General features: G+C 27.4%; 2 protein-coding genes across 3 annotated transcripts; one reads left to right on the top strand and one right to left on the bottom strand.

Annotated features, from left to right (window-relative positions):
* Positions 1-3,644: 3,644 nt before the first annotated feature.
* On the top strand, positions 3,645-16,028 carry LOC145181822 (rho guanine nucleotide exchange factor 39-like). Of its 2 annotated transcripts, XM_090099406.1 has the most exons (16): positions 3,645-3,738; positions 3,824-3,909; positions 4,012-4,104; positions 4,503-4,718; positions 6,734-6,852; positions 7,179-7,249; positions 7,840-7,971; positions 8,880-8,914; positions 9,021-9,103; positions 9,233-9,323; positions 9,868-9,950; positions 10,080-10,185; positions 10,558-10,812; positions 11,549-11,791; positions 14,433-14,485; positions 15,667-16,028. In XM_090099406.1, the coding sequence occupies exons 1-16, from the start codon at positions 3,702-3,704 to the stop codon at positions 15,719-15,721; spliced, it is 1,758 nt and encodes a 585-aa protein (XP_089955532.1). In that variant the 5' UTR covers positions 3,645-3,701; the 3' UTR covers positions 15,722-16,028. The 2 variants fall into 2 exon arrangements, with proteins under 2 accessions (XP_089955532.1, XP_089955533.1); XM_090099407.1 differs by lacking the exon at positions 10,558-10,812.
* On the bottom strand, positions 14,440-15,522 carry LOC145181823 (uncharacterized). Its single transcript, XM_080056995.2, has 2 exons — positions 15,313-15,522; positions 14,440-15,161 (listed from the first exon to the last, which is right to left on the bottom strand). The coding sequence occupies exons 1-2, from the start codon at positions 15,443-15,445 to the stop codon at positions 14,524-14,526; spliced, it is 771 nt and encodes a 256-aa protein (XP_079913121.2). The 5' UTR covers positions 15,446-15,522; the 3' UTR covers positions 14,440-14,523.
* Positions 16,029-16,402: the final 374 nt, after the last annotated feature.

Below are 16,402 nucleotides of genomic sequence, written 5' to 3'. Positions count from 1 at the left end.
TAAAATCGAATTGAAAAGGGCACGAAAATGTGGAAAAACTGGACCTCTGAATACCACACCGGGTATCCAAGAACTAAAAGATAAGGCAAAAGAAAAAGATAACAAAGAAAAGGAAAAATTTGTTAGAAAAACAAAAAGAAAGACGACTGTTGAAGAAAAATACTACAGTGAGGAGATTAAAGGAAGAAATAATAAAATGAATTTCGAATCTGATACAGCATTTTTGTATTGTTATGAACTTTATATGCTGTCTTGCTCTAAAGAAAGAACTGGATTTATTGTCAAAAACCCAGATCTTGGTGTCATTGTTTATGTGCAGGCATAAAGAGAAGTAGAAAAAGATTTATATGTGAACTATGCTTATAGACCAAATATTTATTATTAATTTTGTTTTCTTGATAAGTTGTGTTTCTATTAATAAAAAACAAAAAAAAATTCTTCTTTGTCTATTTTGTTTAAAGTGTGCCATCATAGGAGCAGTTAGTTGCCTATGATGGCATACTTGTATTTTTTTTTTTTAATGGTATAAACTTATAAAAAAAAACAAAGTAGTAAAAATTCTGAGGTTCATTATTATTCTGTATGCTAGAGGGAATACACCCATGTCAAAAATTATTTTTTAAGTTTTCAGGTAATGACTCAGAGAAACGTTAAAGTTAAGTATGCCATCATAGGCACCTTTCCCCTATATATGTATATATATATATATAAATGTATATATATATATATATATATATATATATATATATATATATATATATATATATATATATATATATATATATATATATAATGTATATATATATATATATATATATAAATGTATATATATATATATATATATATATAAATGTATATATACATATATAAATGTATATATATATATATAAATGTATATATATATATATATATATATATATATATATATATATATATATATATAAATGTATATATATATATATATATATATATACACACACACACATACACACATTTAATAATAGTTTTAAACTGATGATTAAAGATAAATTCAACAAAAATATAACTTCTTGTGCTCAAGTTATTACTTCTCATCGAAGCTTCATGAACTTTTTGTGTTTGCAATTTTATAAAACAAGTAACATATATGGCATTCCAATATTTGAATTATAATTTGACTTTTAAAATAATTAGCAAATATTTGACAAAAAGAGAATTTTGTAATTTAGCCGATATACGAAGGATAAATCTAAACATTCTTAAAAATCTAACAATATATGTTAAAGTCCGAAATCACAAAGGTGGTTAAAATAAACTGTAGCGTTAAATACTCTAAATAAATGTTCTTGTGGTTTTGCATTTTATTTGGAGAAGGAAGCGTTTTCCACCGATTAATCTCGGTTCTATGTACGTTAATTATGCTCTTAGAACAATGATGTTTATAGTGTGACATTAAGTTATCTTACTCAACGGTACATATATTTTTATTTAGACTTTTCTTTATTTAGCACCTGTCGGTTCTGAATTCATTTCATCCTTTTCGGACAGAGTTTATATAAACTTTTTTCCGTTAACATTGGTTTGCCGCACCCAATCAAAAGATGTTTACTATCGCGCGCAAAAATTTGATTACACGACTTGTTTGGATTTTTATGTTTGGATTTGAATGGTGGGAAAAATATAATTGGTACCATTGAGCACAAACATTAGGCTAAACATGTAAACAATTTCGATGGCTCAGAGTTAAATTATTTTAACTACAAATATTTGGTTGAAAAAGTGCTTAAATGTACCAAAGATAGCTTACACTTTCATGGATTAAAAAAAACTTTGTTGTTGATATTGAATTATAATAAAATATTTAACTATAAATTATTAATGATATTAGTAAATCATTCTTTACAATGGCTTGCGTTTTGTAATATTCTTATAAACACAAAATTGATTTTTATTAGTCAGTTCTTTATAAATGTACCATGAAAATGGCTTTAGGGAAACCAAAAATATTTTTGCAATTTTAAGATTTTGGAGTTTTGTATTCTTAATTTCTGCTTAATTTAATAATTTTGCCATTTACATAAAGGGATCCATAGAAAAATGATACTGTTGCATTCATAATATCTCAATAAGTCGATAATTTGATCTTGTTAAATAACACATAAACACAGAATACACAGATTTACCAGTTGGTACAGCACCAAAGGTTTTAGTATTATGCACAAGGATACACTTAAGGTTTTGACTTATCAACAAACAGCTTTTATTCTGCTAGACTATATATGGAAATGCCTAGCTGTGAAAGAATATCTGGATTATCATGGCAAATGAATTATTTGTTCTCTGAAACATAGTTAACAAAGATCTGGTCATAAAGCAAAAAACTTTTGAAGAACTGTTTAACGTAGAGTCTAATAAATCTGCTTTTGCTTTTTATTTAGCATTAAGACCAATAACTGCTGCTATCTTAGAAAACTTCAAATAATATACTAAGTCATTCAGTTTTATTTAGTTAAAAGAATTAGGGTCTTTTAAATGTTTATCATTAGATTAAGAATCTTATACCAATAATGTTAAAAATACTAAATATTTAAAAGACCCTAATCAAAAATTATTTCAACAGTTTCTGTGTTAGATTTGCTGTATTAAAGGAGGAAAAACACTGTTAAATTTGGAATAGTAATCTTAAATTATAGGATTGTTTTAATAGCAGAAAAAATATTCAATTGGATAATTTTTTTTGTAAAAATGTCTTAATGGTACCAAGGTAAAAGCAGTCAGTTATATGGGCTATTAGATCTTACCAATCCAATCAGTAATGCAAAATGTAAACTTTTCTTTTTCTTTTTTTCCAAACACAATTAGGGTACTCACATTTTGACTTACCAAGTTGAAGATTAAATTAGGAATTTCATTCAAATCTTACAATTCTTGAAATATTTTGTGTTTAATGGACAAGCAGCAGCCACAGGTACAATTGTATTACTGTCATGTAGGCATTTATTTACTAGAACAAGTCATCATTAGATTCAAAACCAACCAAGGCAATAATAACCATTTTAGGGTGTATTTTAGAAAAAGTATATCCAGAAAATCAGTAAATTTCAAATTGCATAAAAACTACAGCATTCTGCCAAAACCTTCAGAAATTAAATCAGCAATTAAAAACACGAAAATCTTTTGAAACATCTCATGCAACAGAAAATAAAAAAGGGTATTTGTTTTCATGTGTAGTTACTTGCTTTTAAAATTAAAGTTGTACTTTTGTATTAAAAGAAATGATAAAAAAAGGAAACACACTCAAATTATGATCTAATGTTTTCAGAAATTTCAACCATATTGCTTTATAGTTAGACCATTAAGTCTAAGTTCCTTAATTTTGTTAAAACACTAAAACACAAAGTTAAAATTAAATTTGGAACTATGGCATTAGCTGAAATAAAAGCACTTTTCTACTTGCCTCTTTTTTTAATTAAACTTGTTTCTCTGAATCCAAAATGCACCTCATTTAAACTTGCAGTGCTTTACAATTATGCAATATATTCTAAGAATGAGGTGATTTTTTTTTCTAATGTTTTGAAGTTATTTTCAACAGAAGGTGACAAAAACTTGTTTCGCTTTTTTCTTTTGAAAGTTGCTTCTGGGGAAAATTTTTTTTGAAATAACATTGTTCAACTGTTTGTTTTGAAGACAGCATTAATAATCATAATTAAAAATTTATAGCAATGGCAGATATCAGCAGATTGTCAACTGAAAGAAAAGGTAATAAACAATCTTTTTTTTATTTACTTAAAGTTTAACTTCCTTAAAATTATAAAATGAGATTTATAGTTTTTTTGTACTTTAGCGATCAATAGCGCAAGTAGTTTCTTATCATCTCAGGCTATAAGTGCAAAAAATATTGTACATTCAGAGCTTCAGCATCTCTTTAGGGTGAGTTTAATCTGATGTTGACCATTACTAGGTTTTCCCCAAAGTTTATTAATAATACATTAGATATTTGTATTTAAATATTTTTGTTTGTCATGTTCCCAGGAGAAATCAGTATCTCGCAAAAGAAGGAAGATTTTAAATGAAATTTATCAAACAGAAAGATCTTATTTACATCATTTGACACTATTAACAACTGTAAGTATTGTAATTAGAAATTTTAACTGAAACCTTAAACTAAAAAATAATAAATTAGAGTTTATAATACTTGGAAGTAAATGATTATTTCAACTGAAAGCTGAAAGAGTAGTAGTTGACAAAAGTTTAAGCTTTTTTTAACACAGAAATAAACAACACCCATTACTACTCTCTATTGCTGCCTCAATCAATAGCTCTTAGTTTTTAGTTCATGATCTTTCATAATTATTTTATGGTTATCATGGGTTATCAACTTTGTTCTTATTTACCGTATTTTCCTATAATTTTTTTAAGTTTCTTGTATTGATATAAGAAATGTATCAAAGTTTGAATTTTATGTTATTTCTTTTTCTTTCTTTCTAGAGCTTATATTAATTTAAGCAGTTTTTTTTTTTTAGCTTTTTCTTGATCCTATCAAAGTTTCAATGGTACTACCAACAAAGGTTGTAGATGGGATTTTTTCAAATATTGAAGCTATCCAGTCTGTCAGTGCCAATCTTCTTGAACAAATGGAGGAGCATGGTGTGGTTTGTGCATTGTTAAAATTGGCTCCTTATATGAAGCTTTACTCACTTTATGCAAACAATTTTGAAAATGCTGAAAGGTTGTTGACTGTAAGACTTGTAAAATGCTATGTAAAATAGATCTTTTTATTTAATTTAAAAAATTTTTTACATCTTTTTCAAATGGTTTATTTCATGTCAAATTATCAACAACAGAAAATGCAACTTGATACCTTCATCTCAAAATCATTTGATCTTTACATTATTTATAACTCATAATAAATTGAATATGGTAAAAAATACCCAGTTCTTGAGTTATCAGCATTTGATATTTTCACAGCAACTGGAAGAGATAAACAATCAACTTTGACCTTCATTAACTTAAGAATGATTCAAGCAATTTTCGAAAAAATTAATTAAATTATTCTCAAATTTATGAAGTTCAAAAGGTACCCCCTTAGATTTTTGCTCAAGAAATTAAAAATTCAAAAATAGCACTTTAAATACAATCAGAAAAAATGTATCAACTTTAACATTTTTGACTTTCTGAGCTAAAATGAAGGCTGTCACCAAAAAAGTTGCAAGAGAAATTTGCTTTTGTATCACTGCAAGAGAAGTTTACTTTTGTATTCTGTTATGTGTTTTAAAACTGTCACTAATGGTTTATTATAGTATATCTTCAAAAATGGCATGTTTGATTTATTACATTAACTGTTGACTAATTTATTATTTCTTTATAATAAGCAAGATGTTTAGTTCAAGCAAACTGGTTTTTTTGCTTTGTCTCCTTTTCTTTCAGGTATACATTAAGATATTTGGTCATTTTCTTCTGTCCTTTTAACTTTTGTTGATATATAAATACCTTGAGCTTGCAGAAATATGATCTTGAAAAAAAATACTAAATGTTACAAACCAGAATTTTCTAGGAACCAAGTATTAGTTAACTTAAAAGACCTTTCCTTAGCACATGATGAAAATTTAATTTTGTTTATTTTACTATATTTGATTATTTGGTTGTAGGCACTAAGAATGGAACTTAGAGATGAACAGCATAAAAAAAGGCTCTTTTTTTTTTATCAAACAGTTTATCCAGTTTGAGCCTTTATACATTCATACCAGATTTTAAATTACCAATAGTTTTAAAAAGATTAGCTGCAACTTTGGATTAATATAACAAACTTTTATTCCATTTCTCTTTTTTCTTTTTTTTTTCAGGCAATATTAACTCCTTAAAGAACAGCAAGCTACATTGTGAATTTCTTTTAATTCACATAGAATTATGACCAGTATCCTCAGAATACTGGGTGTGGTAATTAACTGTTAATTTTTCCTCAGGATTTTAAGTGACAGACTTCATTTTAGTTCAGAAAGCCTGTAATCTTCTAGTCTTTTTTTTTTTTCAAATAAAATTGTAAAAGCATGGCATTTCTTCTAATTTTATTTAAAATATCATTTTGAACTCCTTGAGCAAAAATCTAGGGAGTGTATTAAATTTTAAGAAGGTGGCTTGAATCTCAAGTTAGAGAATCTCAAAGTTGCTCATGCTAAGGAAGATCAAAGTTGCTTCTTTCACTTTCCAGTTATCAAAAAAATCCAAAACTTGAATTGTCAATATCTCAAGAGCCAAAAAGTTGTTCAAATATTTATTTCTGTTTTTTTTTTTTAATAGACTACTAATAATGATAGATTATATTGTTATTACAGTAGACTTTCAATAATGAACTCTAAATGCAAAAATGATTCAATATATTGAAAGTTATTTTAATAATTTTAAATGTTTACAGTTAAGTGCTAAGGTCTATATTTCTGTGTAATACCATTTGCTCCCAGGAAGGGGGCCTATTAGATTGCAGCAAACTTTTATATAGCTTTTCAAAACAGTTAATAATATGAACTGTAAAAATGCAAACTTTATCACTGTGATTGTAATAAAAATCTGCATATCAATTTCATTATTGTCATCTTCATTTTCTTTTGTAACCTTTTTTAGCACTTATCAACTAATCTTTTGATTACTACTAGTAGATAACTTTTAGTAATTGTCACAAGATTTTATTTTGTTGCCATATTTTTTATTTATTTATTTTTTTAATATTTTTTAAAATACTTTAAAAATTCTTTGGTAGGAATGGCAAAACAAGAGCGCTGATTTTGCAAGACTTCTTCAATTTCAAGAAAGTCTGGAGGAGATGCAAAACCTGAGAATGCGAGCTCTATTGATTACTCCTGTTCAAAGGGTTCCAAGGTGATTTATGGATTTTCATGATAAGTTTATTATTATTTTTATCATCATCATCATCATCATCATCATCATCATCATCATCATCATCATCATCATCATCATCATCATCATCATTATCATTATTATTTTGTTAACATTAATTTAAAAAAAATAATAAGGGAGAATATCGAAATTGGAAGTGTTTTAAAAAAGTTATCTTTGTATTTTTATAACCTTAGTGTAATAAATTCTTTAATTTTACTAAGTATTATCTTTATAATGTAGAAAACTGTTGCTGGAATTGGTAAATATGATATAATAAACAATTAACTTTCTAAATATTTATCTAGATATCGCTTGCTATTATTTAGTCTTCTTGAACAAACACCAGCGTTTGATCCTGATCATCTGAAACTAAAAGGTCTCTGACTTTTTTTATTTCTGTTCGTTAATTTAAATTTGTTAACTTTGCTTGGGATTTTAAATTCGAAGAAAAATTGAGAAGTATTTCAAAGGAAGGTCAGCCCTTGCAAACAAAAATTTTGATTTTTCCTAATGAGGAAAACCAAATTTGAATGCCATAAGAATTGTGCATGGTCGTATTTTAAGAATCGGCTAGAAAATCAAGTTGTAATAAAAAAGTTAATTTCCTGAATGAAGCATTGATATTACATAAGATCATATATCTGTATTTTCTTTAACTTGTGTTCTTATCAGTTGCTTTTTTTTTTTTTTTTAAGGAAAGTATTATAATAACAATTATTATTGTTATTTTATTGTTATTATTGTCTTCAATGTTGTAAGTAATTTAAATTTTAAAACTTTAAATATTATTTATTCATCTTTTTTTAAAAAAAAAATTAAAATTTGACTGTAGTTCCTGAAGAAAATCAAAACAGCCATTAGGAGACCATCTGTAAAAGTCACCCATTATTGCTAGGCCTAAACTCTACTATCACAATACTAATTGCATTTAGAATTCAATAACAAAACTTAGCTTATTTTTTTTAGAAGCGTATAATGAAATTAGCAAAGTTGCTACGCATATTAATGAATGTATTCGGCAGCATGAAAACTTCCAAAAGATGTTAGCAATACAGAACAGCTTTTCTGGCGACAACGCTCCTAAAGTATTAGCACCTGGTATGTACAAAACATTATGAATTTATTTTATTTGAAACAATAGTAAAAAAAAAGTGGCAATATATATTTAAATGTAAAGCATTTAAAAATTTTTCATGTTATTTTTATAATAAACATTTTAGTATGGTTTCTCTCACTTGCAAAGTTTATTATTGAATATGGGGCATAATCTTTAGGCATTTTTTTTACTCCTAATAAGTTCATTAAGAACATATAAAACCTAGGAATAAGGAATTTACATAGCCAAATATATTTTCTTTTATATGCCCAAGTTATCTAATAATACTCAAAACTCATATAATTTGATTTTGACTCATTTTAAAGTTTTTTACAACACTTAAGAAAATAAAGACTAGATTTACTTTTTTTATGGTTCTCATACATAAGCTTTTGTTAGCAGCTCAATCATTTTTCATCCTTTCATTCAATTCATTTGGAAAGAAATATTTGCAAAAAGTCTTCCAAAATCAGACCAGCATCACAAAAACTATATGAGTTTAAAATCTGTGAAATTATAACTTTACAATTTTCTTGCAACTTTATTTAAACCTCAAGAGATCTAATAAAAAATTCTATGGTACCTTATTTATGATGAATTGGTAAATCTTAAAAGAATTTAAGCTGGCTACCCTATGGTACCTTATATTTATGATAGATTGGTAAACCTCAAAGAAATCAAACTGACAACCCTATATTATCTTATATTTATGAATTTACAAATACTGCATTTATTAGCTTTTGAAATAGTGTGTGTGTGTTTATAAAAACATATTTTTAAATTGATTGAGAGTAACATTAATATTTTTTCTATGTTGAAATTGACATTTCAAAATAAATTAAGTTTCAATTTTTACAGCAAATAATAATTGAAAGAATCAACATAAATTTTAGTATCAATTGTATTACAGGTAGGCTCTTTCTTAAAGAAGGTCCTGTTATTAAGGTAAGTTAACTAAAATACAAGTTTTTTTTTCTAAAGTTCTTACATGTGATTAATTCTAGTTCAATAGCAAATTTTGCAAGAAAGAAAAATCTGTTTTTTTGTACAGATAACAGATCGCGGTAGCTCAAAAGAAAGAACTCTTTTTTTGTTTAACGATATTCTTATATTGGCAAAAAAAGAATCCTCCTGGTATTTTTTGTTGTTGTTGTTGTTGTTTTTTTGTCATTTACTCATAAAACCATGAACTTTTTTTTAAAATTTGTTGATGAACTTTTTTTCCAAAATTGTGTTTAAAATGTGTTATGCTTATCTATGTAGCTTGTTTCAATGTCGTGATATTTATCCACTTGTTGAATGCTTAATTGAGCAAGTTATGGGAAACTCACTCGGCGGAGGAAACCTGTTTAAGGTAACAACCAGCTAAATTATTACAGTTTGTTAGTTTTGAAAACTTAGTAAAAGGTTTGTTATAAATCTGTGAAAATAACCGTTTCTGGCTTGTTTAAATTTGCTTATACAGTATTATAACTCTATATTTTTATGCATACAGTTTGACAACAATATTTTGTTTTTGTTTTTATAAGTTTTTTTTCTCTTTGTCCATTAGGCTGAAACTTTCACAGAATGTTAATGGTATAAAAAGTAATATTTTGCTTAAAGAATGAAAAATTTGCATTCAAAATTTGAAAATGTAAAATGTCAGGTTTTTTGTAATGCTTTATCTTAATAAAGGATAATTGATTTTTGAGGTCCAATCTATAGATATCTATATCTTAGTCTTATGTCTATAAATATATATTTCTTATCCTTGTGTCTATAGGCATCTATTTCTTAGTTTAATGTCTACATCTTGGTGATTATAGTTTTTGATTATAACACTTGGGCGTGGTTAATTTATGAAATTATCATTTAAAATTATAACATTTCATTAAAATAAAATTTTTTTTTTTTAGATAATTTGCAAAGAGAAATCTATTCTTTTTTGCTCCCAACATGGAAAAAATAATTGGGTCAGTGATATTAAAACAGCAATCAGGTAAGTTGTTATATTATTTTTTAGAACCAATAAAATGTTTTCATTTTTTCAACTAGTGTTACTGTCAATTATAAGATTTATTATTGCCAGTTATAGCATTTAATATTATCAGTTAAAACATTTGTTTAGTGAACTGCATGCAAATTTAGCTTCTCTTCAGCGTGAAGAACATGTAACACCTTCCATAAAGTATATTGCTCAAAAAGGGAAAAGGAAACCATTGACACCATTAAAAGTAATTTGCTTTTATTCAAGTAGAAATTTTTTGCATTTAACTTTTGATATATCTCTTTTTCTTCTTGTATACTCATTCCTCTAACACTAATTTTATCCACAAACATTACATTCAGCACTAACACCTTTTCATTAGGATTTTATCCACAAACATTCAGCACTTTTTTTCGTTAGTATTTTTACTCTCTAGGATATGTTAATTTATGTTAATTCATCACTAAAATGTTTTTTTTACTTTTAAAACACTTTTCTTTTTTTTTTTTTTTTTTTTTTTTTGATAAAGTGTGAAAGTAATTTTTGTAAAAATTTATATTATGTTATATTTTCTTCCAAAAAATATTTTTCTTTGTTTTGTCTTATATTTCTGTTGTAGATGTTGAAATGTTCTTCTTCAAGCTCAATTCAAATTTCTTCTCGTCAAAAAAAACATAACCGACAAAATAGCTTCACAAACAACCACACGAAGCAAATTGCATCTTTATGCAATCATTACCATAACTCATCTATGGGCATTGAAAATCATAACTTCCAATCATTACTTAGTGACAGTTCTTTCTTTCGCTCACATTCAATGAGTGAGAATAAAAATGAGTTAGCTGCTAATCCTAATTTATTCACAGAAGATGAAGTAAGTATTTGTCTTTACACAAGATCACCATTGCAATTGATAGTCTTTTTTAGCTTCTTTCCTGTACTAAAATTCATACTAGTTACCTAAAAAATTCTGTGAACCCAGTATATGAATAGTTTCTTACTGTGTAGTTTTTTTTTTATATCAAGTTCATGAATTGTTTAGTGCTTTTAAGCCTAAAATTGTGGAAACAAGCACACTACAAAGTTACTTATAAAGACTAATTTACAGTTTAAATTTTTAGTAGTATTGTATATAGGCTATCAGAAACAAACTTAAAAATTTTTAAAAAGATTTTTTATAGATTGTAGGGAAAAAAGCAAAAAGAAAAACATAAATTGAGTTGTGCATTTCTTCTTTTAGCATCTGCACTTTAATTAACCATCAATTATTGTTGTTTATGCTTAGCAATATCAATGATTTTAACTTTTAAATAAAAAAGTAAAAAAAAAATATATTGAACAACTGACATAGCAGCAAAAGTAAACTTAAATGTATTCAAGTAAAGAAAAACAAATTATTTACCATAAAAAACAAGTTTCTCATGACGCAATACAACTTTAAATCTTTTATTGTTGTAAGTTTAACAAAATTTTTTTTTTGCATGTTTTAAGTCTTTATTAAAGATTTCTTCAAAAATCCATTATCACACAACACAATTTTTTTTTGTCTATTTAGCAACCCCCTGTAATAAATTTTTTGACTTAGTGAAAGATTTCAGTTTGTCGTTTAGGTTTTTATTAGTACTCGGTTGAGCTCAGTATCCTCTACAAATACTCGATTTAATTCAGTATCATCAAAATCAGCTGACTCTTGCAGATCATCTATTTCCAGGCATAACTGGTCAGTTACAGAACCTAAACCTATTGAATGTCGGCCATCAATACACTCAGATGATAAATGCGGAAAGATAGGTTGTTCCTCTATGAAGCGCATGCTTCGTCAGAATCAGCAAAGAAGTATATATGACAAAAAGGTTTCCTTCATTGTTTTTTTTAATAGTTATTATAATTAAGTATAATTATTAGCAAATATGTTTATATATAATGCATGCTGTTTTATTTTTAAACAAAACCAAATTTACATTTGATAGATTTACATTGAGCATTGAAAATAATTTAGGTAAAATTTATTTCTTTAAGGTATACTAATTTAAAAATGAAAATAAAGTTTAGCCTGAAAATAAGAAAAATAAAAAAATTTAACCTGAAAATGAAAAAATAAAAAAGTTTAGCCTGAAAATACAGCACAAAATTATAAGTAGTAAAACACGTTCTTTCAACCCAACACATTATGGCTAATAATAATAATTGTTATGCTTTTCCTTTTTTCTTTAAAAGTATGGTAATCCTGTTGCAGATATTTAGTTTTATCTTTTTTTTAAGATTACTAAGTTTTCTATTATCTCTTTGTTTGATATAAATAAACAAAAGTACAACAAATTTACATGCATACATACATGCATGCATACATACATACATACATACATACATACATACATACATACATACATACATACATACATACATACATACATACATACATACATACATACATACATACATACATACATACATACATACATACACACACACATATATACATACATACATACATACATACATACATACATACATACATACATACATACATACATACATACATACATACATACATACATACATACATACACACACACACACACACATACATACATACATACATACATACATACATACATACATACATACATACATACATACATACATACATACATACATACACTGTCCTCCAAAACATTAGCAACCAAATAAAAAAATGCTTTTTTTCTACTTTGAATACTAATTACAGCAATTTTATTTTTTTAATAACGCTTTGAATACAAAAAATGCTTAATATTACATATAAGAAAAAAGATTTGTACATAATAAGACCACTTGAAAATGAATAAACTTGTTTTTTTGTTTTTATTGGTATTTTAAGACAAAAACGTGGTCCTCCAAAACATTAGCAGCTTTTTATAATTACTCACAAAAACTCACGGAAAATCAGCAGCACAAGTGTGAAAATAATGCCCAAGGGAACTGTTGTGTTGTAATTATTAGTACTTAACCAATGAGAATCAACTAATTGTTAATTTTTGTCCAGAGATGAATACGGAGTGTTGCAATTATTACAATATTAATTTAAGATCGCGTATGTATGCTGTTTTGGATTATAATGGCAGGAAACAAGTATAATTTAGCTTTTCGAGAACGTATCGTAAAAGATTACAAGAAAGGAGTCAAACAAAAGGAAATCGCAACGAAATACTCCATTAACAAGTCAATTGTATGTCGAATAATTAAACGATTTAATAAAGGTAGTCCTTTAGAAACAGAACATAAGGGCGGAAGACCACTCAAAACATGTCGTTTCACCGATCGAAAAATTATTCGTCATGTTAAAAAAAATCCTTTTGACAGCGCTAGTGATACTATTAAAAAACTGAAACTTTCCGTGTCTCAAAATACAGTTTGTAGACGGTTACAACTTTCAGGACTTTTGAGCTTTAGAGCAGCAAAAAAACCTTTCATTTCTCATAAGAATAGAAAAGCTAGAATTGAGTTTGCAAATTCTCATAGAGACTGGACTATAAATGATTGGAATAGAGTACTCTGGAGCAATGAATCAAAGTACAATTTGAAAGGTCCTGATGGAAATTTAAAGGTACGTAGACCTAAAGGTAAACGCTTAGACCCTAAATACACAAGAGGAACAATCAAGCACGGTGGTGGAAAAAGTGCAATGGTTTGGGGTTGTTTTTCTGGTTTTAGTGGAGTTGGACCTATTTACCGAATAAATGGCATTATGGATCAGAATGTTTATCGTGATATTCTCAAAGAAAAAGTGGTTCCTCATACTGATAATAATATGCCTCTTTTATGGACATTTCAACAAGACAACGACCCCAAACACACCTCTAAACTCGTTAAAGAATGGTTTGAAACAAATCAAATTAAAGTAATGAAATGGCCAGCTCAATCACCTGATCTCAACCCGATTGAAAATTTATGGTACCAAGTTGAACTCTCCCTAAAACACAAAGGACCCTTCAAAAACGCCGATGAGCTATATAAAGCTATTGAAACCACGTGGAATGAGATTACACAAGAAAAATATAATAAACTCATAGAGTCTATGCCGAGAAGATGTTCCTTGATCCTAAAAAGTAAAGGATATGCCATTAACTTTTGATATTAACATTTTTTAGGGTAGTTTTAAAAAAGTTGCTAATGTTTTGGAGGACCACGTTTTTGCGTTAAAATACCAATACAAACAAAAATTCACGTTTATTTTTTTTCAAGTTGTCTTGTTATGTTAAAATCTTTTTTCTTATATGTAACATTAACCATTTTTTTCATTTAAAGCGTAATTAAAAAAAAAAAATTGCTGTAATAAGTAATCAAAGTAGAAAATGTTTTTATTTTATTTGGTTGCTAATGTTTTGGAGGACAGTGTACATACATACACACATACATACATACATACATACATACATACATACATACATACATACATACATACATACATACATACATACATACATACATACATACATACTTTTATTACTTTAGGTGACAAATGAAACAAAAGGTGTAAATTCTCCAACCGTCAAAGTGGAAAATAGGTCAATATTTTATCGTATTTTATTTTATTGAGATATTTCTAAATAAAATTAAGAGGATCACTTCCTTGGATTCGTCGAAAGTTTCTTTCAATGAAACCTCTTGCTCTATAACATTTGTCTAAAAGGTATTGCTCATAGTTTTGGATGCCATATTTACGTATACCAGCGAATCTGACAACGTTCCAAGAAAAATACATCGTGCCTCTCTCTATCCGAGTTGGTTTCATATCCAATAAATCATCAAAAATATCTATTTTATATATTTTCTTTATCTGACCATAAGGAATGTCATTAAACCTTTTAAAATAATGGCCAGTGATGCGTCTTTTTATACGTTGCCTGCCAAATGTCATCATTGGTGGATGCTGGCTCAAGGACGCCCACACCATAAGCCAGGGTGGAAGAGTTACATTTTTTATTTTGTTGAAGTATCGTGCGTATATGAATGAACCTAGCAACAGTCTTGAACAATACAATAGACGGTATATGTCATAAAAGCTTGCAAATTTACCAACTGACGTGAGACATACATTGAAATCTTGTGAACATAAGGATTTCCATTTCTTATCAAACGAAATGCTGTTGCAGTACATCAATCTACACGTACAGGCTAACTTTGTCAAAGTAGATGCGTCAGAATATGATAATACCAATAATAAGGCATCATGTGGTATATCTAATTAAAAGTAACGCTTTAAAGGTTTTAATAAAATTCCATATTTTAAAAAATATAGAATTTTTTTTTCATAATCTTGCCATTGATTTTTAAGATGAGGTTAATGTGTTTAAAGATACTCATTTGTGTCAATACGCAATAGAACTCTTACCTGTCAAGTTAATTTGCATGTCATTTTCATTTTCGTCGCTCTTTTGTTTTGTGTCCGGTGCGTCGATTAAACTGAAAGGGAGAGATACTTGCTGTTGGAAAGAATTTGAAATAAACGCGTTGTTTTTATACATATTAATGTCAGTTACTTATGGGTCGATTTCGCTTTTTCAGTAAAACACGAGTCAACAAGTTGAATTTGACGTCACATTCTTCGCCCTTTTTTTTTTCCTTATAAAATAATAATCTTTTGTAAATATATTGCAATATCTGTTTTGATTGTTGAATAGGAAGTAGTTTTTCATACTGCATTTTACATGAGAACAATTGACATTCTTAATTCTCTTCGTTTTAGAGAACCAAAAGAGACGCCAGGTAAAGTCGGCTCTAATTCTTGCGCGATGATGTGATCGTTGTTGTCAAATCAATCCCGTTGTTTAGTTATGTTAAAATACTTTTTGAATTTTTTATATGAATTGCGTTTAGGGGATTTCTTTTTAAAAAAATTCTAATTAAAATTTTTAATCTGATCATCTCACCCAGGGTTTTTTTGCGTTTTAATTTTTATTTAAGTAAGGTTACTTTGTATAACGAACCTTATGCGGCCGAGGTCAATTTCTCGCCGCTTCTATAACAATCTCTTATACGTTTAGTATGTGTGTATGTATGTACATACATGTACATGTAACTTTGTATGAGTTTTTATATTTCACTCTATTTCGTTGTTTTCTCTACCATGTTTATTTATATGAATATAAATTTTTTATGCTGGTTCGCGTTTTCTACGAAGGTGTATTTTTTTTTTTTTTTTTACCATTTAAATACGCATATACATATATTTAAACACACATACATATGTTTGTAATTCTTGTATATTTTTATTAATACAATCATGCAGACTTTTTCCCTATTTTTGCCGCTGTCATGCCAAAATAGCATTATCTAAAAGCAAGTGGTCATTTGTCGATTTACTTAGAAATCGTGTGGTGTGAAAATTGGCACATGCGTTAATAGGTTTTGATAAAGAAATACTTGGTTACATCGTTACGCAATTAAAATAAAAGAAAGAGAAAAAAAGCTGGCCACTGGCT

The sequence above is a fragment of the Hydra viridissima genome, unplaced genomic scaffold (genome assembly GCF_058129835.1).
Source record: "Hydra viridissima isolate aposymbiotic clone 2 unplaced genomic scaffold, HvirCarnegie_v1 scaffold_10, whole genome shotgun sequence".
Classification (NCBI taxonomy): domain Eukaryota; kingdom Metazoa; phylum Cnidaria; class Hydrozoa; order Anthoathecata; family Hydridae; genus Hydra; species Hydra viridissima.
This window is presented reverse-complemented; position numbering and strand designations above follow the sequence as displayed.